At 37.0% G+C, this 24,912-nt stretch overlaps 3 protein-coding genes across 5 annotated transcripts; all 3 read right to left on the bottom strand.

Moving 5' to 3' along the window:
- Positions 1-1,341: 1,341 nt before the first annotated feature.
- On the bottom strand, positions 1,342-5,751 carry LOC113724814 (IAA-amino acid hydrolase ILR1-like 5). Its single transcript, XM_072073174.1, has 5 exons — positions 5,140-5,751; positions 4,909-5,034; positions 3,020-3,334; positions 2,676-2,804; positions 1,342-2,052 (listed from the first exon to the last, which is right to left on the bottom strand). Exons 1-5 carry the CDS (start codon positions 5,482-5,484, stop codon positions 1,687-1,689), a joined length of 1,281 nt encoding a protein of 426 aa, XP_071929275.1. The 5' UTR covers positions 5,485-5,751; the 3' UTR covers positions 1,342-1,686.
- Positions 5,752-6,768: 1,017 nt separating this feature from the next.
- LOC113724813 (protein NTM1-like 9) lies at positions 6,769-10,885 on the bottom strand. 2 transcript variants are annotated; one of them, XM_027247702.2, is made up of 6 exons: positions 10,418-10,885; positions 9,359-9,639; positions 8,537-8,857; positions 8,032-8,415; positions 7,400-7,855; positions 6,769-7,332 (listed from the first exon to the last, which is right to left on the bottom strand). In XM_027247702.2, exons 1-6 carry the CDS (start codon positions 10,584-10,586, stop codon positions 7,039-7,041), a joined length of 1,905 nt encoding a protein of 634 aa, XP_027103503.2. In that variant the 5' UTR covers positions 10,587-10,885; the 3' UTR covers positions 6,769-7,038. The 2 variants fall into 2 exon arrangements, with proteins under 2 accessions (XP_027103503.2, XP_071929274.1); XM_072073173.1 differs by having other exon boundaries at positions 6,769-7,323.
- Positions 10,886-14,005: 3,120 nt separating this feature from the next.
- On the bottom strand, positions 14,006-19,194 carry LOC113724812 (uncharacterized calcium-binding protein At1g02270-like). 2 transcript variants are annotated; one of them, XM_072073171.1, is made up of 10 exons: positions 18,453-19,194; positions 18,198-18,338; positions 17,985-18,090; positions 17,014-17,234; positions 16,814-16,890; positions 16,619-16,727; positions 16,412-16,537; positions 15,739-15,849; positions 15,520-15,627; positions 14,006-15,213 (listed from the first exon to the last, which is right to left on the bottom strand). In XM_072073171.1, exons 1-10 carry the CDS (start codon positions 18,612-18,614, stop codon positions 14,977-14,979), a joined length of 1,398 nt encoding a protein of 465 aa, XP_071929272.1. In that variant the 5' UTR covers positions 18,615-19,194; the 3' UTR covers positions 14,006-14,976. The 2 variants fall into 2 exon arrangements, with proteins under 2 accessions (XP_071929272.1, XP_071929273.1); XM_072073172.1 differs by having other exon boundaries at positions 14,830-15,213; positions 18,198-18,302; positions 18,453-18,752.
- Positions 19,195-24,912: the final 5,718 nt, after the last annotated feature.

The following is a 24,912-nucleotide window of genomic DNA, read 5'->3' as shown; positions in this document are numbered from 1 at the left end:
CCAACCCCACTTTTGTGATATTTTCTCGTCTTAACATTATTACGAGGAATTCGACTCCAAATCATGTAGTATTATTTCTTTTTTACATTAACAAGTTCTTGGTGCAGTTTTTATGTTCTCCAAATATGGCACAGTTGTCCCAAAATAAAATAAAATGATTATTCTTATCCTTCTCCTTCCTCGGTTAGCTAGCTTACACCTCATTAGTCATTTAGCAATTATTATCAAGACCACACACTGCTGAGAAATGACCCGTACATCTACGTCCCTGCAAAGGTATCCCAGTCACCTTCTTTGCCCAAAATATATCTCTCCTCTCCCTCTATTTGCATCAATATCTCTATTCTGTCATTCAACAACGGCAGTAGCTATCAAGAACTGGCTCTAACGAACATCTACTTAAAATGCAGCACTCGTACAATTGAGAAGTCGTAGGAAAAATCCCACAATATATTGTGACCAGGCAGCTTTGTTTGGAGGTGTCTACTATGTGACCGGCTCTGAGACAGATTACCACACAAATATAAATATGTACGACAGAACCAGTAAAATCAGGTTGGTAATTAACTCATGACCGACAGAACCAGTAAAATCAGGTTGGTAATTAACTCATGACCGGACTCATCACTCATTTTCGATCGGTAACACTTGGCTGATTTTGACGAAGCAACTTCAGCCTTCAGATGTATTTGTTGCATCGATCAAAAGATGCAACTTTGTCTGTAGCAATGCAAAACTGAGCAAAGTCCGACATCTTTCTTAGGTGGTTCGGCGTGGAAATGAGTCAGCATGCATGGCCGGGCAACAATCCTGAGGTAGAAAGTAGAAACCCACAGCTCGATCCATCCCAAGGTATTGAATGATTGTCTTAGGCTTAGCTAGCTAGATGTCATCAAACAAAGGAAACGCTTTCGTCTGTGACGAGGACTTGAAAGGGATTTGCTTTCCCTGCTGTACTGGCTCTTTTGCACCGTAATAGATAGGCCGAAACTCTGCTTAATTAATGTTTAATTCCTATTTCCACCCAAAAAAAAAAAAATCAAACGAAGGAAACGGGTCAATTCAACCACCCAAGAAAGGAGCACCACTAGACACTATTATTACTTCGTCTAGTCAAGTAATCTCAAGGTATATTTGACAAAACTGAACTCTGAATCCATTAAATTACTATATTGTTAAGTATTAAATCTAATACATTTGAGTTCATATCACATTCAATAATAAGTGAATAATTTAATGTCACTTAATTAATTCATTCAGATGTTCAGTTTTTTGTTATTAAACGCGTCTGAACGTGTCACTTAATATCTGAACAGTTAAGTTTAAGTGCTGAATTGAGTATGAAAAAAGACGCCTTTGCATTCCTCACTTTTAAGATGCATTCGGGTTTCCTGCAACCATTGACCATCCAGTCCGTTCGCTTTTAACCCGCGCGCTGCTGCATGCATAATGACAGATACAATTTTTTTTTTTTGGTGCCAGTCCCCCAAAATAAGCTATAGCATGCCAACCAAAACGCATGCCTCACCGCAACCCTCGACGCCTTTGGATCTTGGATGTTGCAATTGCGAGGGGAAAAATATCCAAAGCAACTCTGGATGATGAAATGTACACATGCAGACCCGGGCATTGAATACAACTCGCACATGTATCACACTCGATAATTTATCCGGTACAACTGAATGGTTAAAACCGCTCGCTCAGATATAGCTCTGCAACAGCGGTGTGTATTGCTGCACCAATTGGCAAGACGTCCTCGTCCAGAAAGAAATACGGAGAGTGTGGAGAATATACTGAGCCCACATTCTCATTCCGAATCCCAATGTTAAACATGACTCCGGGAATCGCCTCTTGATAGTAGGCGAAGTCTTCTCCAGCCATAACCTTTTTAGCTTCTTTCACATGGGCAGGACCAAGGAGGAGTGAGCCAACCCTTTGTACATGCTCGTGCAAGCTCTCATCATTTGTGCAAGCAGGATTTGGCGGCAACTCCGTCTCTTTCAAGTCAACATATGCTTTACATCTGTGTACTGCAGCCTGTTTTTCAATAACCTACAAAAGCTCCACAGTTTTTAGTAATCAACTACTTGATATGTGGATCAACTTTTCCCATCATCATACCATAACGTCAAAAGAACACACATCATACTCTGTCTGACATCCCAAACTAAAGTTTCTGGATTTGATCAGTGATTTTGGGGTTTCAAACGGGATATGAGGTACTAGAATTACGACACGAGAGCCAGACTTGAAGCACAAAAAGGCTATCTCAAAGCCACACCAACACGAAGAACAACAAACGTCTGAACACCTTTTTCAATTACTGTGGCGATGTTCAAAGACAAATTTCTCTTTTCACTGAGATATGATCAAATCCACGAGTTTCTCTAACGCAAACAATAGGAGACAGAAACGAATTCATATAGCACATAAAACTTTCTGTAGGAGCTATTACTCTGAAATCATTCTTGAATGCTTTAATAGTTTCAGACGCCAAGAATCCACATTCTTTGTCAATATAGCTGTGTTACTCGTATCCTCCAAGCATGGAAAATCAGCTAAGCATCTGAGTTTTAGGAACGCTGAAAGGAAAACAAAAAATCTACAAAATTCTCTAGCTCTACTTCACATTGAATTCAAGATCTTAAGCAGAAATGGACAACATTAGAAGTTACCTCTTTTACCCTCTCCATTAGTCTATGCAAGCCTTCAGTTGATAAACTTCTTAGAGTTCCTCCCAGTTCAACGTAGGGTGGAATTACATTCAATGCATTCCCACCTCTGACATAAGTAACAGTAAGCACCTTTGACAGAATTGAGTTTTAGTATCAGTTTAGCTATTTTTGAGTGTTGGCTGACATGTATTCAGACACAGGTATAAAAGCACCTAAGCTATAAAAAAAAAATTCGTTCAATTGAATGCGATTGGGATGCCATTCTAACAGGAAAATAGTGTTAAATTATAACTGCAATGAAACCAGAAAATAAACAAAGAATAAAAAGTAATAGGGGAAAATACTTGACTATGGAGAGGATCTACTTCCCGGGAGACAATTTGTTGCAATGCCAAAACCACAGATGATGTGGCAAGTATTGGATCCATGGTATTGTGAGGTCCTGCAGCATGTCCGCCTTTTCCTTCTATTCTTGCTTCAAAGAAGGATGCACCAGCTGAAGCAGGGCCTGGTCTACTTGCGATGGCCCCTGTCGGTAGTTCATAATCAATGTGCATTCCAAATATTGCTTTTGCACTTCCAAGAGCACCTTCTTTTATCATGTAAGCTGCACCACCTCCTCCCTCCTCTGCAGGTTGGAATAGAAGTCTCACAGTACCCTTTGACAAGAAACTCAGAATCAATGTTTTACGTCTCAAAGTATCCTTGTGTCTATGCAGGGGCTAATATTAAATTTTAATAGGTCCATCTTTCAAACTGGAACATGAGCTAACAAGTCTATATAGTCAAAGAAGAATTTGGTCAAAATATCTGAAATGGGCAGCCTTTTCCTCTGCAGTGCCACCTTGCTTAGAAGTTAAAATGATTTTGAAATGGATGAAATCACTGCACATAGAGAATCCTGTGGAAGTCTAGCCTGACAGCCTTCTTGTTGCTTCTAATCTTCCATCCATTAAAAACATCAAACTAGAGCATGATACAGAAAGGTTCCCCAAGATTCATCTTAATTTGGTAGAAACTATATTAAGCCACAACACACAAGCTGTCTGAAATCAGTTGCAGAAGGTCAAATATATCCTGTTCATTTCAACCTTGAAATGCTTCATCTACAAGATATATAAGTTTATTCAACATGCTTCTACATGATTTGGCTTGAGAGATCTCCTAACAATAAATACTGCACACAATAAGAATAAAGAAAATGTGGCTACAGATACGTTGCAGTTTCAGATTATTCTGCAGTCAGTAGGATATCAATAATTTTAAGCAATCACAACTGCCAGTTACTTCAAAAATTTCAGACACTAGCTGATCCAAGGTGTCATGGAGCGAGCTGAGTTAAAAGAGGGATCCCAATCATCTAAATTGGAAAGTTATGGAGAAGGTGAGGGATTCAACATGAAGGGTTGGAACCAGACAAAAAGGGGAGCTAAGAAGGCATGAGAGCTGAAGCATATCTTCATTGGGAGTCTCAACACTGAACATGTGAAGTAACCAGCTCAGCATCTAGATTCCACTTAGCCATGTGTTTAGATTGTATTGGGAGTCTTGGAAGTTAGTTAGAATAGTAGCAGCATAAGTAGGATAAATTGCTGCTGTAATCTTAAGATTTTGGTTTCCTGGAATTTGTATTGGTCAATAATCATCCGAGTGTTTCCAATTTCCCCTCCCCAAGTTTCCTTCATTCTTCTCCCCTTCTCTCCTTATTCCATCTCTTCTGTTTCTGTAATAGTTTTGCAATACAATTAAACCCCATTCCCTGGTCTTGGAGTTTGCATTTTACTGTTTCATCAATATCTTTTTCTTAAACCCTGGGCAATCTGATCACTCCATGACACAAGGACACCTTCTTGACCTAATATCAGCTGCCCCGGATGTGAAAGTTTATCTCAAGCAAGCCAACTTGCTTGACCATCCCAATAATGATAAAGCCTGGATTTGATATTTGGCTGCAACATTCATGGCTGTTATATTTTTTTTTTTTCCTTGGCTTCTCGTTCATTCTGTCATTGATCATGAATGATCCTTATTTTTTTCCCCCCATTTCTAGAATGAAAAATGGAGAGAGGGGAGGAGGAGGAGGAGGAGAGAGAGGGGTGGGGGGGGGGGGGGATGGAGGCTTCTGTGTTTACTTTCGAAATGCCAATCACTTCAACCAGAGCACAATAAACACTTCTAGATCATCCAAACTGCCATGTTAATACGCAAGTTGAAAAATGAAAATGCAACTAACCTTTAGATAGTGCTTTCGTTCATTCAGTAGCTTAGCAGCACCAAGCAGCATTGTTGTGTGGGCATCATGCCCGCACCCGTGCATTTTTCCTTCAACTTTACTCTTATGCTTCCACTCAACTAGTTCCTACAGTATTAGAACAAATTACGAAGAATAGATTAACACATTTGCTGCACAAAGTAAAAAACGATGATTTTTGAGTTCTAGGGAAAATATATTATAATTATATACCTGCACAGGAAGGGCATCCATATCAGCTCTTAAGGCAACTACAGGGGATGTCCCAGAGCCAATAAGGGCAACCAATCCAGTCTGGGCAAAAGGGTATTCATAAAAGATGCCAAGTTTATCGAGTTCATTGCGGATAAGTGCACTTGTATTGTATTCTTCGAATTTGAGTTCTGGGTTTTCATGAATTTTCCTTCTTACAGAAACCAACCAATCTTTATGCATTTTGGCTGACTCGAGAACCTGATTCGCGTATTCTTCCTGATAGTTTCCCTGAATTGCATCCACAAAACCGATGATGAAGGGGAAAATTAGCAAAGTGGACAGAGATTCAATGAGTGGAAACATGGTTCTTGTTCTCCTCCGGAGTTCTCGATGATCTTGGCCGACCTTTGAAGATGCTAAAGAATGAGAAGAAAAGTTTCCACGTGCAATAGAAGCCCAGAAATTTTAGTCAGAAGTAGATTGGAGCTTTAAACAGTAGATGACAGAATTGTTTGGTACTCGGCCACAGTTTGAGTTTGATGAAAGAATCTTCTGCTTGTGAGACCCAGAATCTCTGGCTGGGCAAGAAACTCACCAATCTCCTACCTCCCTTTTTTCAACTTTTTTTTTTTTTTTTTTTTGTAATTTTATCAACCCATTTCAAAAGACATCATTTAAAACTCATTTTGGAAGAGGTAAAAAATTCTATTCCGAAATTACCTTTTTCTTGTGGGCCTTTAATTTTCACAACAATCCAAGTTAAATCCTTAAGAATTATAACATATTAAGGAGATTGAAATATCTTTTGCAATTTTGAAATCATCGAAATAAAAGCAAAAAAAACTATTGTAATTAGAAAAAATAACATTTTACCCCTTGAAAATATCTCAAATAAGTTTCTAAATATGCTGCTAACAATTTATCTCTCTCTTATTTTTGAAACCATTGACTTGGGCACTAAAAAAATTCTCAACAATTTATAAAATTCTGAATTCACCCAAAAATACTTTGTAATAAAGAAAAATAAATACTATTATTATGTTTTTAAAAACACTTCAAACAAGTTTGTAAATGTAAGTTTGGACATTGTGTCTGTTACTATGTGTTACAGGTTCCGGCGATGTATACTAAATTTTGTGTTGTGTGAACAATTGAATCATGAGTACAGTTATCATAACCTATTAATGCGCACTTCGTAATTACAATCAATGACCTATGAGCCAAGAATCTACTTATGAAAGCTGAGATCCTAAGGTTAGAGGCTTTTAAGATTTTTACGAATTTGGTGTAAATTAGATTCATATTTCTCCTACCAAATGCAAAGTTGAAATAATTGATGAGTTATAAAGAAGAAGAAGAAAGTTTTTCAAAAAATAAAAATAAAAAAGAAGAAGAAAAAAAAAAAAAAAAGAGTAAAAATGGGACCTTAAAAATGGTTGCGGGCCTGCGGCCCTTAAATCATGAACCCGCTGTTGGCCTTTAAATCATTACCTACGTTCCCCATCGTGTTGACGTTACATCAATCCTACCAAGAGAAAAGAATTGTTAAAACCACATCTTTCCCTCTCAGAATCCGAAAACCTGCTTTCCGCTGCATTTGGTATTGCAGCCTACAGCTCTGGCAAAGAGGCCAAAATCAGCTCCATGTGAAGAAGAATGGCATCGAAGCCTATCATGAATAGGATTACCACACGCTTGCGGAAATGAAAATCTCCTGTGCCAAAGTAAACTTACATATACAAAATTTGCTTCCCTGGGTGGTATGCATACTAATGTTTCATTGCTATTTGAAACTCCTGCTAATTAGATACAAATACGAGCATGAGAAGACGAAGAAGCCTCTCCAACTCAACTCTGACTAAAAAAGACGTCAACCTTTAAGTTCTATACAACAAAAGAGACCTGCATGCTTTCCAACTATTTTTGAACTCCAAAGAACTGCCAAATACCAATAAAGACTACAAGTAAAGTAATTATCACAAAGATCTTCCGCATGAACATAGGCGACGGAACTACGTGCAACCAGTCTTCCTTGGATGGAGCGCGCACGCAGTTTTTGATACAAGTCGATAAAAATTCACCTCTAGACTCCCTTACACCCACTGTACTTCCACCAACATTCTTGTTACATTTTTTAAGCAGCACATCCCCCTTCTCTTCTGTATAAGCAGCATCTGTGTTCCTTTTTGTAGCCTTCTCATCCTGCAGCACCTATCCAACAAGTTTAATAACAGAGATGAATCATTCAAATCAACAACAGTGCTACAACAAATCCTACCTCGGTTACTGCTGATTGTCCATCATCGATTTCTTCAGTACAAACTGATTCCCTAAGCAGGCTGCACTGAACTGGCCCAATTTGAAGTTTATTCTGCAGACGAAGTCTTCTTGGGGCAATTCCATGGGCAGCAAATGTTGGGTTGCTGGAAAAACTCTGGAACTGTCGACTCCTTAATTTAATTCCAGTACCAGAAGTGCTGTCAGTACCAGTATCATTGTTGTGAACGCCAGGCACTTCAGTGCTTAACAAGTCAGGGACAACACTGCCATTGAAAACAGCAGCATAAGCGTTGCGTCCAAGATGATTGTTTCCCGCTAAATTCAACTTCCCCTCTTGGTTGTCAATGCTAACATCAGCTCTATGAGCATCTTGCTCCATATTTGCCATCTGAAGGGTACCATATCCTTCAATATTTCCCATGAACAACTCACTTTCAAAAAAGCCCGCCTCAAACTAGCAACAGCAGCAATAACGTAATTAATAATTTAGCAACAGGAAAAAAGTTCAAAGACACTTAATATATCTAACAATACAAAGAAGTTAAACCGCATGATGAAGTAAATCGGCTAAGATTTTTTATTAATAATGAAAAAATTGAAGCTTAAGAGTATCTTTGGAGTTCAAGTCACCTGTCCCTGCGTCACTTCCGCTTCAGAATCACTACAGGACCCACCATCCCTCACAAAAGCTCCATTCATAGGCTTAGTATCCCCTGGAGTTCCACATTCAACAGTTGAAATTGCATTAATGCAGGATTCTTCGTAGGAATATTCATCAGAGTTAACAAGAATTGAGTTCAAGAACTTGTTGACATCATAAGTATTTGTCCCATATTGAGAAGCCATGCTCTTAGCATCACAGTTGATGTCATTGGAGACAGGATTACACATATAACCAGATCCAAGTTCCAACTGAACTTGTGAATGCAACGGGGAGAAGATTTTCCAGTCCAATGCCTCCGGTATAGGGTCATCAAAAATATCTCTTAATGACTCTATCAGATCTGGATCTGACTGAACCATTGAACAAGAAAAAAATAATAATAATGAGTTAAGCACATAGAGCTATCACAAAACCAAATGAAGTGAAAACCAAAACCAAACCTGTAATCAAAATGATAAGTCTCCAACTCACCTGGATACACATTGGGTCTATCACTTGACCCTTTTCTTCAGCAGAAAGTGAGCAATCATTTTGCCAACTGGTAGGCAAAGGATTTACAACAATTGCTCCATCAGACCCCTTGGCAGGACAACTTTCTGCACTTGAAGGATGCACTTCAGCTTGACTGCCTGCAACTGGTATTAAAGCCTCAGAATTGCCATCTTCAAGGGGCGACTTCTCTGTGGTAGGAGAAGGAACTATTGTTTCAACTTCAACCAAGTTTGAACCATCAGCAGTCTCATCCTGCTTTAATTCATGCTTCTTAAATAACCGACAGAGTACAAAGGAGCCCTGCAAAAAGCAAATTAGTTGAAAGGACAGCCTTTCATTTAGTGAAGTGGTACAACAGAGAGTTAGCAGGACAAAAATTAGAGTCAACAACTGGACTAAGTAGAAAAGGCCTTGAGTGTCTTTTGGTTTCTTTTTTTTTATTATTAACAAAAATATTTACTGGAACGAATCTCGAATCATCGCAAAGAGCTTCCTTTCATTGTTACACGTCAAATACATAAACAAGTCCCTGCGAGTGAAATAATTCAGCTCTCTGTATTCCCCTATTATATCCTTTAACCACGAGCTATATAATATGCAAGCGAATTAAATCAATGTATCTGACATGTAGCATTCTTATATTATGCATTTTTCCCAAGTAAAGTTGAATGAAATAACTACTGCATTATAATGAATTGACAGACATAACTACTAGTATAAGCAAAACCAAGTAGCAAGAAAATAAATAGCGATCATTGTTTAAGAGTTAAGACAAAAAGTAAGAGGCTCGGAAGCCTGAACCTGTCCAGGGTGGGTGCCATCCAGCTCCTTATTTGTTGCACGATATTCATGTATGACCCAATTAGTCCTCTTGCCATCTGGAGCACGGCCAATGTAAAAGACCAGAGTCTTTTTCATACCAATCTTGGTCCCTTTCCTGGCCCTGATATTCCTATCTTTACCAGTAGCTTTCCAGTAACCCTTCATTGTAGCCCTATTCAGCCTCTGCCCATTCTGGTATTTGCGATCCTTGGGACAGAAAAAGAACCACTCATTGTCGTATGATTTTATGGGAGACAAGTCTGCACAAAATCAAGCCCAAAGTTTGAGTAGAAAGAAATATAAATAATCATGATCAGACATTGAACAATTCATTAAACCAACAAAAAATAAGCTTAATAATATATAACTTGTAAAAACAATCACGATCAGACATTCAACAATTAGTCAATAAGCAAAGCACGCATAAAACCAAAACTAGGAGGAGTTTGTTAACAAAAGCAACCATAGTAGCACTGCTAATGATCACATGAATTTACATCAGAAAATACGCAAAAGATTCTATCTTTTGCTAACTTGAACGTGCTCCCTGTGATAGACGTTTATTCGGCGTATAAGAACTATTAATTAATCATCCACGAAACTCAGCCTACATTGGTAAAAATGTGAAGAGAAAACCACCCATATTTTTGGGATAAATTCGCCAATAAGTTATGATCAAACATTCACAGCAGAAAACAATCAAAGTGCCTATGATCAAAGCACGCATAAAACTACAAACAAGAGCAATCATCCTTGAAATGCTCATGATCACATGGATTCACAGCAGAAAATACCCAAAAGATTCTATCTTTTGCTAGCTGGAATGTGTTCCCTGCGACAGATGTTTTTCGGCGCATAAAAAAAACGTTAATTAATCATCCACGAAACTTGGCCTACATTGGTGAAATATAAAGAGAAAAACACCCATATTTGGGATAAATTCGAGATTAAGTTCTTTTTTTGGGGGGGGGGGGGGGGGGGAGGGGGGAGAAGGGGAGGAGGAGGAGGCAAGGAGAAGTTGAGGGGGGATGTAATCACCGGGCAAGTCCCAAGGCTCCTTTTTGCAAATATCAACTTCACGAATAATACTGACATCTTTGTCCAAACCGTTGATTTTCAACCGCAGATAGTGATCGATGAGCTCCTCGTCGGTGGGGCGGAACCTGTAACCGACCGGCAACTGTTTCACGGGCAGCACAGTCATCATCTTCCACCAAAGGCTAGCTTTTCTTCAAGCAAAATTATAAGCCGTATTGAAAAGCGAAAGTTAGAGGAATTGGAGAGGGAGAACAAAACCCTAAAAGGCCAGGAATCAGGATGATGGATCAGGGAGGAGGGGTTAAAAGAAAGACTGAAGGAAGGAGGAAAGATTCAAGGAAATTTCGGCCGCCTAATGCTTCTAGAGAGAGAGAGAGAGCAAATGGATGGAGGAAGCATCTAAGGAATTTACTTCACTTCCCAAACCCCCCCACCCTCTCTTTTTAGTAATTTGCTACTGCTACTCCTTCCGCGACTACTTTACCCATTCGTATCGTATCCCCTCCTACTACACTAGTACTACTATTGCCGCCCTCCACAACCCAAAAAAAAAAAAAAAAAAATCAACAGAGAAAAGTTAACCCCTACAAACCCATTACGCAGAAGCAGGGGTCCGCGTTTTAATTCTGCGTATATACCGCGTACAATGTTCGGACGTGGTTTTATACTCAAACTTCAATCATGCCATTGCACTTTCTTAACTTATCATTTCTGCCCATTGGAGGATAACGTATGGGTACGATTGGGATTTCAACTTTCAGGGAAGCTTAACGAGCAAGGTGAGAGATGCGTACAAGTCAATGCCCCAATTACCAGTTGCCACGTTGGAAACTTGAAGTCATCTTCAGCAGTTGGACTTGGACGGACCTTCCCTTGGAAGCTGCAGCTTCTTCGTACCAAGAAAATTCTTTTTTTTTTTCATTTTCTTTTTACCCTTTTTTTTTTTTTTTATAGCTTGACATAAAAAGGATCGAAACTTCTTCAAAGCCTTGTTTGGCAAATAAGTTTTTTGCTATGTTTGTTTGTTACAAGTTTTTTAAAAATTTTAACTATAGTAATTTCAAAAAAAATTTTAAAATTTTTTAAACTATACACTTCAAAATTTTACACATTTCAAAAATTTTTTCTACAACTTCTACAATAAGTTATAATAAAGTTTTAGACAAACACTTAAAAAACTTACTTGTCAAACAAGGCCTAAGTTGCGAACAAAACTACTATGAATGTGCACGTGTAGAACTTTGAAGTTGCCATAACCATTTCTTATTTCGAAAAGGAAAAACTTTTTTATAAAAAAAAATAATTTTCTACTCTAAACAACATATTTTCTTAGTCCCATAAAATTTCATGTTTATCGCTTTTTCTTTTCCCAAATTAATCGTCATCTTAAAAAAATCAATGATTTGGACCAGTGTTGTTAGACCCAGATTGGATCGGCCGATTTGGCCGGTCCGATCGTGACCCGATTCGACAAAAATCACTTTGGTCTAAAATTAGTCAAAATTAACAAAAATCAATTAAACTAGTGACCCGATTCGACTGGTTTACTGTGTTCTCAAACTTTTCTTTCTGGTTTTTTTCAGACATAATTCAAGTTATCTAAATTGTAACACTTTCATTTATTAATAGGAATATGAAAACGCCACCTACTTAGTATAAATACCAAAATCACTCATTTTCTTAAATGATCTCTAAATCAAGACATTTCATTCCTATCATCTGGTCAATTTAGCATAAGTGATTCCAACTTGCATTAATTTATTTTAATTTAAGTTTTCAAGTAAGGCATATTTTAGTCAAGAATTTACATTTTTATATATAATTATTAGGTATATATTTGATTACAAGTCTAATATTTTTGAAACATTTTGTATGATTGGTCGAATATAACCAATAACTTATTTTCAATATTTTTGAAACTTATAAAAATATAGAATAATTATGACACCATGCTAACGTTAGCGGATTTTTTAGAACGGTCTGACTGATCCGATCAATTGATCCCTGACTCAATAGTTTAGCCGAATCACTATCCGATCTGACTTTAACAACATTGATCTGTACTATTTCTCTCTCGAAAAGATGGCCCACCACTAAGGAAGTATAAGGAAAGTAAACATTCTGATTCCTATTAATATCGCTATATATATATATATATATATATCGACAAATTTTATGGGACGGGGTAGTACTAAAATGATATGAGGGCACACTTCTTGATTTTAAGAATGTTTAACTCATACTACTATTTTTTTAAAATCGCTTAGCATAAGTGTACTCTTTGAAAAATATAAAATTCAATTTAAGTGAACATTTACACCAAGTTGTAACCCTTGCAATTTTCTTTAGGATGATCGATCAACGTATGCCCTTCAATTTCAACTAGATTTTAACCCGTGCACTTGCACGGTTGACATAGTTTATAGCGATTATGAAAATATTTAATACTTATCTAGTATAAAGTGTTTAAAACTTTTAATAAATTGAAAATATATAGAATTATTAAATATGATTAAAAGAAGGAGTAGTGAAAAATAAATTGGGTAAAACTTGATTTGGGAACAATATTCCAATATATATATATATATATATATGAGTCAACTAATTTATGAAAACGTACACCTTGCTTCTCTTAAAAAAAATACATCTTGTTTAGCATGTAAGTCCATCTTGCTTCCATCGCCACACCATAATCAATTAACTAAAACATAATGAATAAATAAATAAGACAGAGCGAGGAACGAACTAATTAATTGAACTAATGTAAATTGGAAGAACTTACACATACGCTGTACATTCCCATGATTGAAAGGTTAGATGTTCAAATGCCATCTTCTTGGTGCAAAATTAAACCTATATTGAAAAAAGGATCTAATATATAAAGCAATTAAGAAGGTACAAAAAAAAGTACGAACTTTCCATACATTCATACAGTCAACAAAAACATTGCGCAAACGAATTGTGTTCTTAAAAATCATCTTATATACTTGAAAAACCTAAAAAGGTGGGCAAACATTTTTTAAAACATATATACTCTAGAAGTTCTAAAACTAATGTATCAAAAGAACCACTACTAAATCATCATAAAGTTTCTCCAAAAAAAAAAAAAAAAAAAAAAATCTTGAGTATGAGAAGATCGAAATCATCACTAACTATTACATTTTATAAGAATGGTATATGATTTCAAATTTGAGGTTAATCTAATACAAGAATAAAACTTTTAATTTTCTTGATAAGGATTATTTTATATCTGAATGAATTTTGACGGATAGATAATAGATTTATCTATTCGTAATCAAAAAGAGTGGATACTGTTTGAGTGAAAAGGGATATTCTCTTATAAAATAAGATAAATTCTATGTAAGATAAAAGTTGGAGATTATGAAGAGAAAATTTTAAAAGAATGAGACGATTTTTTTTGTAAAACGTAGAGGATTTGAGAGATATGTGATTAAGTGGATAAAATATATGTATTTTTCAAAGATATATGATTAAGTGAATAAAATATATCTATTTTACAAGTTTGGAAAGAATTATTAACACCAACCAATTAATTGGGTCAACCCAAAAGAAAACTTGGCCCGTCAATGCTGCTCAATTGAGCACGCCAAGTATGAGTGAGAAATATATATATATTGGATTAATTTTCTATACACGGAAATTACATTCGCTTTCATCATTAAATTCATAACATATCATCAGCCGTCAACCTGAATTACGACTACAATTTACGACTATCATTACATTTTAGTTTCTTTGTTATTTTATATATCTGCCCAAAAAAAAAAAAAACAAAATTATCTCCACCAAGAATCCCAATTTTGTCAGCAGATGTTCTGGGATCCCGCACGGCGGCACAATGGCCCTTTACCAAAACAAAAGGACTTCCATGAATCACAAAGACACTGGATTACTTGGAACTGGAAATGAGTAGACTCGCCTTTTCTCTCTCTGTGTCGTCATTGAACTGGAATACTTGGAACAGGTCCAAAAGGGAAGGCAGTAGTATAGCCAGAATTCCTTTACAAGGTCAACAACATTGCTGATCTTGAATTCCTTTAAAAGGACTTTCATGTCGCCCTTACTAACCTGAACTTTTGGCAGTCTAATTACAGAAACCAGCCCAGCGTGCCATCTCCCTCCACTACAACAGGAGACTGCTACCAAGATACCTGTTTTAACACCATCCACACATCCCGCTTCCTTCTCCTTTCTTCTAGACGCAATGCAAAAGCAGGAGGCTATGCAGTGAGATCCATGGATCCACCGCATCAGTGGGAGATCTGGATACAACGAGAGAGCGAGAGAGAGAATGCAACCAGCTTCAGCTGACAATGTTGCTCCAAACAGGTCTAAACCTCAGATAAATGAAAGTCCACTTTTTTGTCCGTGAGGGTGGGTGCAATAGTCATCCTGATAGATATGTGCTTTTCAAACTCCGCATCTTCAACTTGAACCCCTCCGAGGGTTGTTTCAGCATCAAACAGACTCGTAAAACCTTCGGTCCTGTTTTCTTGAGTCACAAGCATAAGAACCAAGCCTTACAGCACCCACAGTTGTCAGGATATCAGACGAGAACATGGCATTCTTACTGGTGAAAACACCACAGTAAGCCGGGCATGATCAGAGAGTGAATAGTCCTCAGGCCACATCCCTTTCTCTACTTCTGTTGGGAAAAGTACTGCATTCTTCACGCTGAAACCAATTGTTTGCTCTGTACCATGGACAACATCATCCCACCCATCCTTGCTAAATTCCTCTCTAACCTCTGACCATGTAGGGTGCCATATTCGTTGCTGCAATTTCATTATTGGGAAAAAAAAGTTATCGTCCATGCATAGGTGTCCAAATCTGAAGAAGTAGCGCTCTCAGAAGGATAGCAATATAAGAGGCAACTAAATCCTTTGAACGAACTACTAGAAGACATAATCTGAAGAAAAGTTCAATTTCCTTTTGCTGTACTCCATGAGACCAACTTAGAAAAGTTCAATTGATAACTATGTTTAAAAGGAAAGATTTGATGAAGGACGTTTCAACGCACAGGTGTGCCATACATGTGAAGCTGACAGCACAATATCCTACAAAAGAAAAAGATCAAATACCTCAAATTCTTCAAAATCAAGAACACCATTTCCATCAATGTCTGCTTGCACCCACAAGTCTTTAGTCTCGTCTATGCTTAGCCCATAGCAATGGCCAACCAATTTAAGCTGAGAAATTATGAAATAAAATCAGATTGAAGAATTGACCTTAGTTCAAACAAAATTGAATGACTTTTTATCATGTAGAGTACTTGTTTAAGTATAAATTTATAGTGCTACCTGCCGCAATGCTTCACAGAAACCAGTGCAAGTAATGTAATCACCGTCACTATCAGCCTTCAAAAAGGCAAATGCATCGTGCTCTGTCAATGAAGCTCGTCGAAGTTGATACTGAAATCCATCAAATGTTAAAAAAAAAAAAAGAAGACCATAATCGGAATATGTATCACTGAGGAAAGAAAGCACAGAAAAAAACAGAATTCAAATCATAGACAACAGTTGTTGCCAATGAGTAAGGCTATCTTTTAAGTCCAAAAGATATATTGCACCCCATAATATATCTTGTACCAAATAATCAAAGTAATTTGAGAAAGATGCTGCATAAATTATTTTATTATCTTTTTAAGTCCAAAATATTAATTTCCATATGAAAGTGCCATCTGTCGCAAAACAGGAAGCCAACCATAAAGGAGAAAGGGCAAACATATATGCCCAAAGAAGGTGATACAAATCCAAACATATATGGTCACAGTTCAGCATCCAGAGTTCCAAGGGTTAAAGAGAACACGACTAAGTAAAAACTCTGTACTATAGCCTTTTCAGCCATCTAAAGAGCAGTCAACCAGCAAGGACTACAAGATCAAAACTACATCAAGCATGTAAAGAAAAATAATAGTCTCAATAATAGCACTGTAGAGTGAAAAGTTACACAAAGGTGGACGCATTATCTCACCTTGAACATTCCAAAGACAGCTTCACTCCAACTTGTTTTCAGTAATTTTCGATATCTGTTTGGATTCAGTAGCCATATGAAATCTACACCACAGATATTTCCACGATGATTACGGTGGCTTACCCACTGCATAAAAGTTTAAGACGTCATACACTGGAGTAAACTTGGTACTCCTACAAGCAATTTTGAATATGAAAAGCAAGTCACCTTATGTGCATCAGCATCAGCGTACTGATGAGCAGTATCATATGATGATACAAATCCCTGAGATCGCAGAAACTTGTAAACATGACCTCGCTTGCTTCCGTTCCAATCTCTGAAATGGCAAAGAAAGGAGCATGTTATGAGTAATGCTTTAACAATGGCTGGGATTATTTGCAAAATAACTAAAAAGAGGTTTACCCGCAGAGGATAATGGGAAGGGGGTTGAGCTTGTTTTCCTTTTGATAAGATTCCACATATTGCAATATTTTGTACACCTATTTATGGGTGGCATGACAATAAAAAAAAGCATCAGTGAGTGGACATATGAAGCAAACCATGCTATGGTTCACCAAATTAGCAGTATACGACCACGACTTAAATAAAGAGATTTGACAGACCTGCCGCAGTCTTTCCAAACACAGACTTGAATTGTGTGGAAACAACAAATGGGTGTTCACAATGAGAATTTCTTGACGGACATTGCTATTTCGACTTTGTGAGAAAGGTGCAATAAGTTCAACATGTAACAGCTGAGCAACTCGGTCTCCGAAATCATTAAATAGCAACTCTCGGTGGTTCATGACCCTAAATATGTCCCGATGGACAGCAGTCAACAAACCTGTACAATTTCAGAGGGCGAGGGGGAGGGGGAGGGGGGGAGACAGGTTAGCTAGGAAGCATAATTCTAAAATATTCTAATTCTTCACCTAGAGTTAAGATCATTTTTTTTCACTTTATTCACTAGGCAGTGCTAATGTCAACCCATAACATGTTGGTTCAACCCCCACATGCTCTAAAGAATTATCACGTATGCTTGTACCCGAGTCAACAAGATAATTTTATCAGCATATATGGCGTCAGATGTGCAAACTCCAAAAAAAAAAAAAAAAAAATCATTTCTGTTTGGGCAGCAAAACTAGTACTCCTCGACTAACTACTTCGCTAACAACTCTGTTTGACGGTTTCGATATCCCCAATTAAAACTATATCATTTCTTCTTCATTTTCATATTCCTCTACTCTTGCTTTTCCACATCTCTTTACCTTCACCCTGTACCATTTAAGAACCCAGCAATAGAGCAATTTGCCTACTGGAAATGCGCTATTGGAATGCAGATAAAAATGAGGATAAACCAAGAAAAGAAGTTAGAAGTTAGAACATGGGGGAAAAGGATGCAGCAGGCAGGCCTCACATTGGCAATTTCAACGCAAAGTACAGATGACCAAAACCAAATGTGATAATAGTACTTAATGATGACTTCCACAGAGCCTCCCCAGTTCAATAATTTCTTTTTTTTTTTAAATCAAAATAAACGAAAAGGAAGGAGAAGAAGGGGGGGGGGGGGGGGGGGGTTGAAAGGAGCCAATACCATCGCCACGATTGTTGGTTCGCGCGAGTTTAAAAATAGTATAGCCAGCAGCTCCAAGCCTCTTGTTGTAAATATTAACAAGCTCTTCGTTTCCAACCCAAAATTCCTGTATTTGGAAAAAACATAGCACAAAAGGGGGTGTCAAGAGGATGAATTTAATCAGAATTGTTAAGGAGAGGAAGGAATAACAAGAGCTACACGAGGAAAGATTACCTGGAGGCAGATAATGGAAGATCTTTCGTACAACAACCAATCCAATATCCTGTGGTTCCTGTTCAACCAATAAGCCTTCTTCTCGCTTTCCCTGATACTCTGGTCCTGCCATCCCCCACCCAAACCCAATAAGCAATCAACCTCAACAGAAAGGAAAGACCAACCAATTAATCCTTTTCGTGAAAAGAGAATGAAATAGAAAACACATACAGAGCGGGGGGGGGGGGGGAGAGAGAGAGAGAGAGAGAGAGGAACCTCATGGTTGAGACGCTTGTAGATAGGGGCGAGGATGTTGAAGGTGGTACAAGAAATGCAGGTGGGATCGGCAATTGAGGAGGCTATAGCATAGCTTCCAATCCTCGACACCCTCCTACACCTACCTTTTGTGCTAAGGCCTGTATCCCTCGTCCTTCCCATAGGAAAAAAGATAGTACTACTCTGGTATTATGCCTCCTATTTAAAAAGAAAAAAGAAAGGAATGATATACTTGGCTCCTTAAGGGTGGTCGAGGAGGAGGAGGAGGGCAGCAGCGGCAATGAAGAAAGTGAAGGATGAGGCTAGTAACAGCGTTTGAAAGAAAGAGGACGAGGTGGGGACAATCAGGGATTTTCGTTAAGAGGCAAAACCGAGACGGAATACGATTCTGAGAGTTTGTTGGTTGTAGATGACGAAAAACAATGCGGCCACAACCAACCAAAGCTCCGCTTCCTTAAATTTGTGTAGTATATAGAGGCAAAATGCAATCACAATGGGGGTGGCTGTCCCTGTAGATTGTTATTACTACTGCAAGAGAAGTTGCTCAGAGATAAAAAGAAGAAAGAATCCAGAGAGAGCGCTATGGGAAAAAGGACGGATGACTAGTGAATGAATGATGATGGGGAAAGAGATAGAAGGGGGAGTGGAATTGTGGTTCTGGAAATGAATTGAAACGAATGAGAGAGTCCAATTCCCCCGCCCTGCCTCTTTTTACGGGCGGATCGTCCCTCTGTTTTTCTGTGCGTGAGAGAGATTGAGACAGATCCAGAATCCAGATTGTGTATTTGCCGGTTGTTCTTTTCCTTCTTCTTCTTTTTTCTAAACATGTAATTCTAATTATGAAAAAAAAAATTAGTGGTATTCTAACACACCAAAAAAAAAAAAGAAGAAGAAGTACTATTCTAAGTTTTCTAACACAAAAAAAAAAAAAGAAGTATATGCTCAATGTTTATTAGTACACCCAATTCAAATACATACACTTCAAAACTCATCTTTTCTCTCTTTCTTTTTTTAATGGATTTCACGAGGAAGAGAACAGCTGATATTATTAAATTTGCATAGATTTGTCTGCGAAGAAAAATCCTTGTAATACACTACTATTAGTACCAATGATAAGGATACACTCGATGTATATACAATTTAGAAACAATCCCTTTTTATATGAAAGAATTTAGTATAAATTTTTCATTAAAAAAATTGATCTTTTAAAGTTTGTTTAATAGACTTTTAATTAACTTGGTGATTACCATAATGGGTAGTTATGCATGAAAATTATTTGTGATTACATTGATTGGCAGTATCAACAATATATAATCAGATGTTAAAGGTATCTATATCTATATCTATACATATTAGACAGGTTTTTGACGAGGAGCTTCCACAAACATTAGAAATCTGAATCCCTTTTTACTATAATTTTATATTTATTTTAGTTCAATAACCCTTATCTTCTCCTTATCCCTTTCCACTCTTTAATTTATGTGATCCACTAACCTGCAAAATTAAAACCCTAAGTTTTAACTAACAGATAATAACCACGTCCGCAAAATTTTACGTCTCACATTTACTACTGACACTTACCATATCACTAATAGCAATACTTACACTTATCAAGCAATAACTAATTGTTAATTTAAGAAACTCGCAACTACGAAAGTCACACATCCAAAAATTTAGGAGTCCGTTTGATTACAAATTTCACAATTCTACACATCTTATTATCATAATGTATTTTACTCTCATAATTATTCGCAAAACTAATGATAACTAACCCATTTTACCCATTTTCATTTGTCATCACACAAATTAAATATAGTGAAAAAAAATTATATATCATACTCTTACCATGAATGGATCCCATTTACAAACATTTCAATTAGTGACGAAGTCAATTTTTTTTTAGAGGGGTTAAAAATTTTCCTAACATAATTATTATTATGTGTTATGTTCAAATAACTTTTATCTATTTAAATATATGACATCTAAAAATATTAAATTTTAATTTTTATTATAAAGGGATTATAAAATAAATAACTTTTTTAAGAAAAAAATTAATTCAAATGTAGTTAATTCACACACACACATGCACACATATATCCATATATATATATATATATATATATTTTCATAATATAAACTAAAATTGTAAAAAAATTATGAGAGCCAACTTTGTTTTACACAAATATTTACACAATATGAATTAAAATTTTTAAAACTTTAGGAGGGGCTATGGCCCCTATTAGCCCCCCTTAGTTCCATCATTGATTTCAAACTTGCAAGATTATAAAGGAGAAAACAACTTATTACAAAATGAATCTTACACCATAATGATTCAATTGAAATATTTAAAAAAGGTTCGGCAAGTTTGCTTTCGAGATATACAAGTCTCATTGAACATTTTTTTGTAGTATGAACTGTACAAAATTTAACAGAATTAATTAAATCACCAATATTGATTTTCATACTAAAAATTGATTGATGCAAAATATGTTCGCGCCTTTATACAAAATTATCAAATCGAATACATAATATTTGTGAGTATTTCATTTTGAAATAATTTTCATCTATTAATATATGACATCTAAAAATATCAAACATTACCACTAGTGTTTAACGATTCTAACCACTAGTAGTAGTCAAATGGGCAAAAATCATATTGCAACAGCTCGGATTTTATTTCAATAGCGACTGAGATCACAAAAAGGACAATATTAGTCCTTTTGGAAGCGTAAACACATTTGAAGTTGAGAAGAATATGATGTCCAAAAGTTGCTGTGAAGATAAAATCAGAGTTTCAGCATTAACGTCAGGCATGAAGACTGGAATTGTGCAGAATTGGGGGGGGGGGGGGGGTCAGAAGAGAGAAAGGGAAATTGGATGGTTTATAAGATTCAACCTTCCATGAACATCCTCTTGAATAATAGTAGTACTACATTTCAAGAAACAACAACAATTACGAAAGTTAGGACCCATAAAATTCCAAAACCTTTTCCCTGCCGTGATCCTTTTGGCCGAAAGCTTGATTTGACAATTTTAACGCCAAAAAAGGATAAGGCAAAAAGGAGAGCATATGAATTGAATTAATGGTGGATAACAGGGATGGTAAATACTACTGTCTGCTACTGCAAAAGATAGCAGAGATGCTTGTGTGAGATGGAGCAGAAGCTTCTATCTATTTTCACGCACGCAAATTTTTCCCATCAACAGTAAAGAAAAAGAAAAAGAAAAAGAAAAAAAAAGCAGCTGGCATAATCCAATCCAGCACAGCACCATTGCAACCGCGTAGGGATGAATCATGAAGACCAAAGGGCGCGGCGGTGGAGGCGGAGAGGCTCGACTCCCTTTGATATATGATGCTCAAATTGCATGGCTTAGTTGATGGTCCAGAAGAGAAGATACGTTTAATTTGAATTTATTGTGACGGTGTACGCGTGAATATGAATAAATTTCACTCCATTAAGTGAAATATTACGTTTTTTTTTTCTTTTTCAAAACGTTGGGCCTGTTTGAAAGTGAATTTTTTGACCAAGTTTTTTACCTACTAGTTTTTTAACAACTTTTGTTACAGGAACCCCAAAAAACTTCTCAAATCTTTTTACCTACACACTTAAAAAATACACAAAAAAAACTTTCCCTTCAAACTTTTTTTCTTTTTCCTCCCCCACCCAACCCACCACATCCTCAGCCTCCGGCCACCACCTCCACCACCACTTCCGACACCGGTTACTATTCCGGCGGCCAGTTCCGGCCATACATAAGGTTTTTTTTTTCTTTCCCTCCCCCCTCCCCTCTTCCCCTCTGCCTCCCCTGCCCCCTTCCCCCTCCCCCTTTCAGGCGGTTTTTAAATCATTCATTTTCAAACACAAAAAATGAACATAGAACCCCAAGAACCGAACAAGCAAAATCATAGCTTAGAAAAAGCAAAAAAAGGGGAAAAAAAAGTCCAGGATGGAGGAATTTGACATCAAATTCAACGTGATGGTTTCTTTATTCAACTGGATGTAGAAGAGCAAATCCTCCGCGACGAAGCGTTCCAAGTTCCGTAAATTCCTCGATGCTTTTTACCGGAAACCGAGGGACTATTTCAGCGCCATCCACCGGAGGGGGTCGCGCTGGGGAAAGGATAGGGGGTGGTAGGGAAGGGGGTTGCCCAGGGGAAGTGGCGGGAGAAGCTGGGGAAAGGGCAGGGGGTGGCGGGGGGAGGGGGTCGCAGTGGCACAGGGGGAAGGGGCACAGGGGGTGGCGGGGGGAAGGGGTCACGGTGGCAGAGGGGAGGTGGCGGGAGGAGAAGGAGAAAGGGAGGAGAGGGGTGGCGGGGCGTGAGTGCTGCTGGGAGGTAACGGGGAGGAAAGAGAGAAAGAAGAAGAAGAAAAAGGAAGAAGAAGAAGAAGAGAGGAAAGAAAAGAAAAAGGAAAGAAAGAAAAGAAAAAGAAAGAGAAAGAGAAAAAGAAAGAAAAAAAAAAGAAAAGGAAAAAAAGTTTTTCACTCTACAAAAACTTCTACAAAATTTTACACCTTACAAAAAAAATTTTCACTTTATAAAAACTTCTACAAAATTTTTTTAAAAACTTCTACAGTGCACTACAGTAAAGTTTTAAACAAACTCCTAAAAAACTCAGGTTCCAAACAGGCCTGTTATTCTAAAGGGTGAGTGGGAGGCAGAGTCACAACTTTCCACATCGTCCCACTTCAACCAACTGCCCCATCGGCGTATTTTTATTTAATCTATCATGTCCTACAATCGAACATTACACTTTGTTAGTACGAGTTTAAGGAACCCGTTAACTACTTCTCTCAAATCTCTCAAAAACAAGTACAGCTTGTGTTCAATTCATCAATCATGCAAAGCAAAACAGCTCTTGGGCTCTTCCTCAACCAAAACACAAACAAACCTTTTTTTCTTCTATTGATTTCAGAATTTCAAAAATGTCCTTTCTCGCCAGATGCCAATTCAGAGTTGGCCATTGCCATTTTTAATTTTTATTCATCTCCAAGGCAATTAATTGAGTCTAGTGGGATTGGAAAACCTCCATTGACCAGATTAAGGGCAGCACTCAATTGGAAGACAAACATTTTGGTACTCAGTAAGTACTAGTAGAGTAGTCTTCCGAGACCCATGAATGTTTTAGGTTATATTTTCAGAATCGGACCGGATATCGATTCGGTCGAACTCAGGAGTCAGGGGTTAATCGGTTCAACCGGATTCGATAAGAGTTGAACCGAATGACGTCATAAATAAAATTTATTTAAAAAATAAAATATTGTATGTAAAATACTTAACAACATGTTAATATTAATAAAGATATATTCATATATATTTGATGTTTCAAATATATTCAATAAGAAAATACAAATAAATTAGAGCAATCAAATAGCAATTTATATTATTTAATAAGCATTAACGAGTTTAGAATTAAAATTATGGATTTAATTGAAAAATAACACCAAATTTTAAGTATACATTTATAAAATATGAAATATTTGAGATATGTTAATAATTTTTAGCACCTTAAGGATCAAAACATCATATTAAAAATATTCTGACCTTTCAAAAAAAGTTAAAAAACAAAAGAGAGTTCCGGTTCATTTTTCCGGTCAAACTGGGTCAAAACCCTATCAAACCCGGGGTTTTGACCTGATTTGACCGAATTTTTGATTTTCTGGTTTTTAGGATTAATTCGGACAGGTCGATCTGGTCCGAATTTAAAAACAGAGGTTTTAGGTACTACAGCAATACGTTGAAACAAAAATAAATTATAACTGGTTTGTTTGGATAGAGTATTATTTGAAATAATTACTGTAACACTTTTTGTGATGTGATGTATGTGAGATAAAAAGATAATTGAATATATAAAAAAGTGGATTGAAAAATGTATTTATGATACAGATGAAATATTATTTGAGATATTTGTGCTATCCAAATTATTATTATCGTACAATAATAAAAAAGTCTGCATCATAGTACCACCAAAAAAAAAAAAGAAAAATCTATGTGGAACTCCTGGCAATTGCCAACAGCGGCCAATAAAAAAATTTTCCACGTGGCGATAGATGGATTAGAGGACATCACCGGACAAACGCGAGGAAGACGACAAATGAGATTTCAATGAGATAAAAAAAGAGGACCGTCAAAATTCATTCAAGTGGGATACAGCAACTACGAGTACAACTAGTCGCTCAGCATTGCATGGATGTGGGCCGGGCCGGTTGTAAATTTCTACGCTCAACTTGATTGGTGATGAACCGGTCACGTCATTTGCTTCTTTACGACATTTTCTTACGGAAGTAAAAATTTACGTAAATAAATCTAATCTCTACAGTTACTTAAAAAATCGATAACTTTTGAAATCCTGTGAAGGACTTATCTACCCAAATCCTTCCTTCCCAATATCGAAGTGGGATAGAAAACCCCACAGGGTGTCCTCCTGCTGCTAAGAGATAAAGATCCTCTGAGCCCTTA

The sequence above is a fragment of the Coffea arabica genome, chromosome 2c (genome assembly GCF_036785885.1).
Source record: "Coffea arabica cultivar ET-39 chromosome 2c, Coffea Arabica ET-39 HiFi, whole genome shotgun sequence".
Classification (NCBI taxonomy): Eukaryota; Viridiplantae; Streptophyta; class Magnoliopsida; order Gentianales; family Rubiaceae; genus Coffea; species Coffea arabica.
The sequence above is the reverse complement of the archived record's forward strand: the minus strand, read 5'-3'. Positions and strand labels throughout refer to the sequence as shown.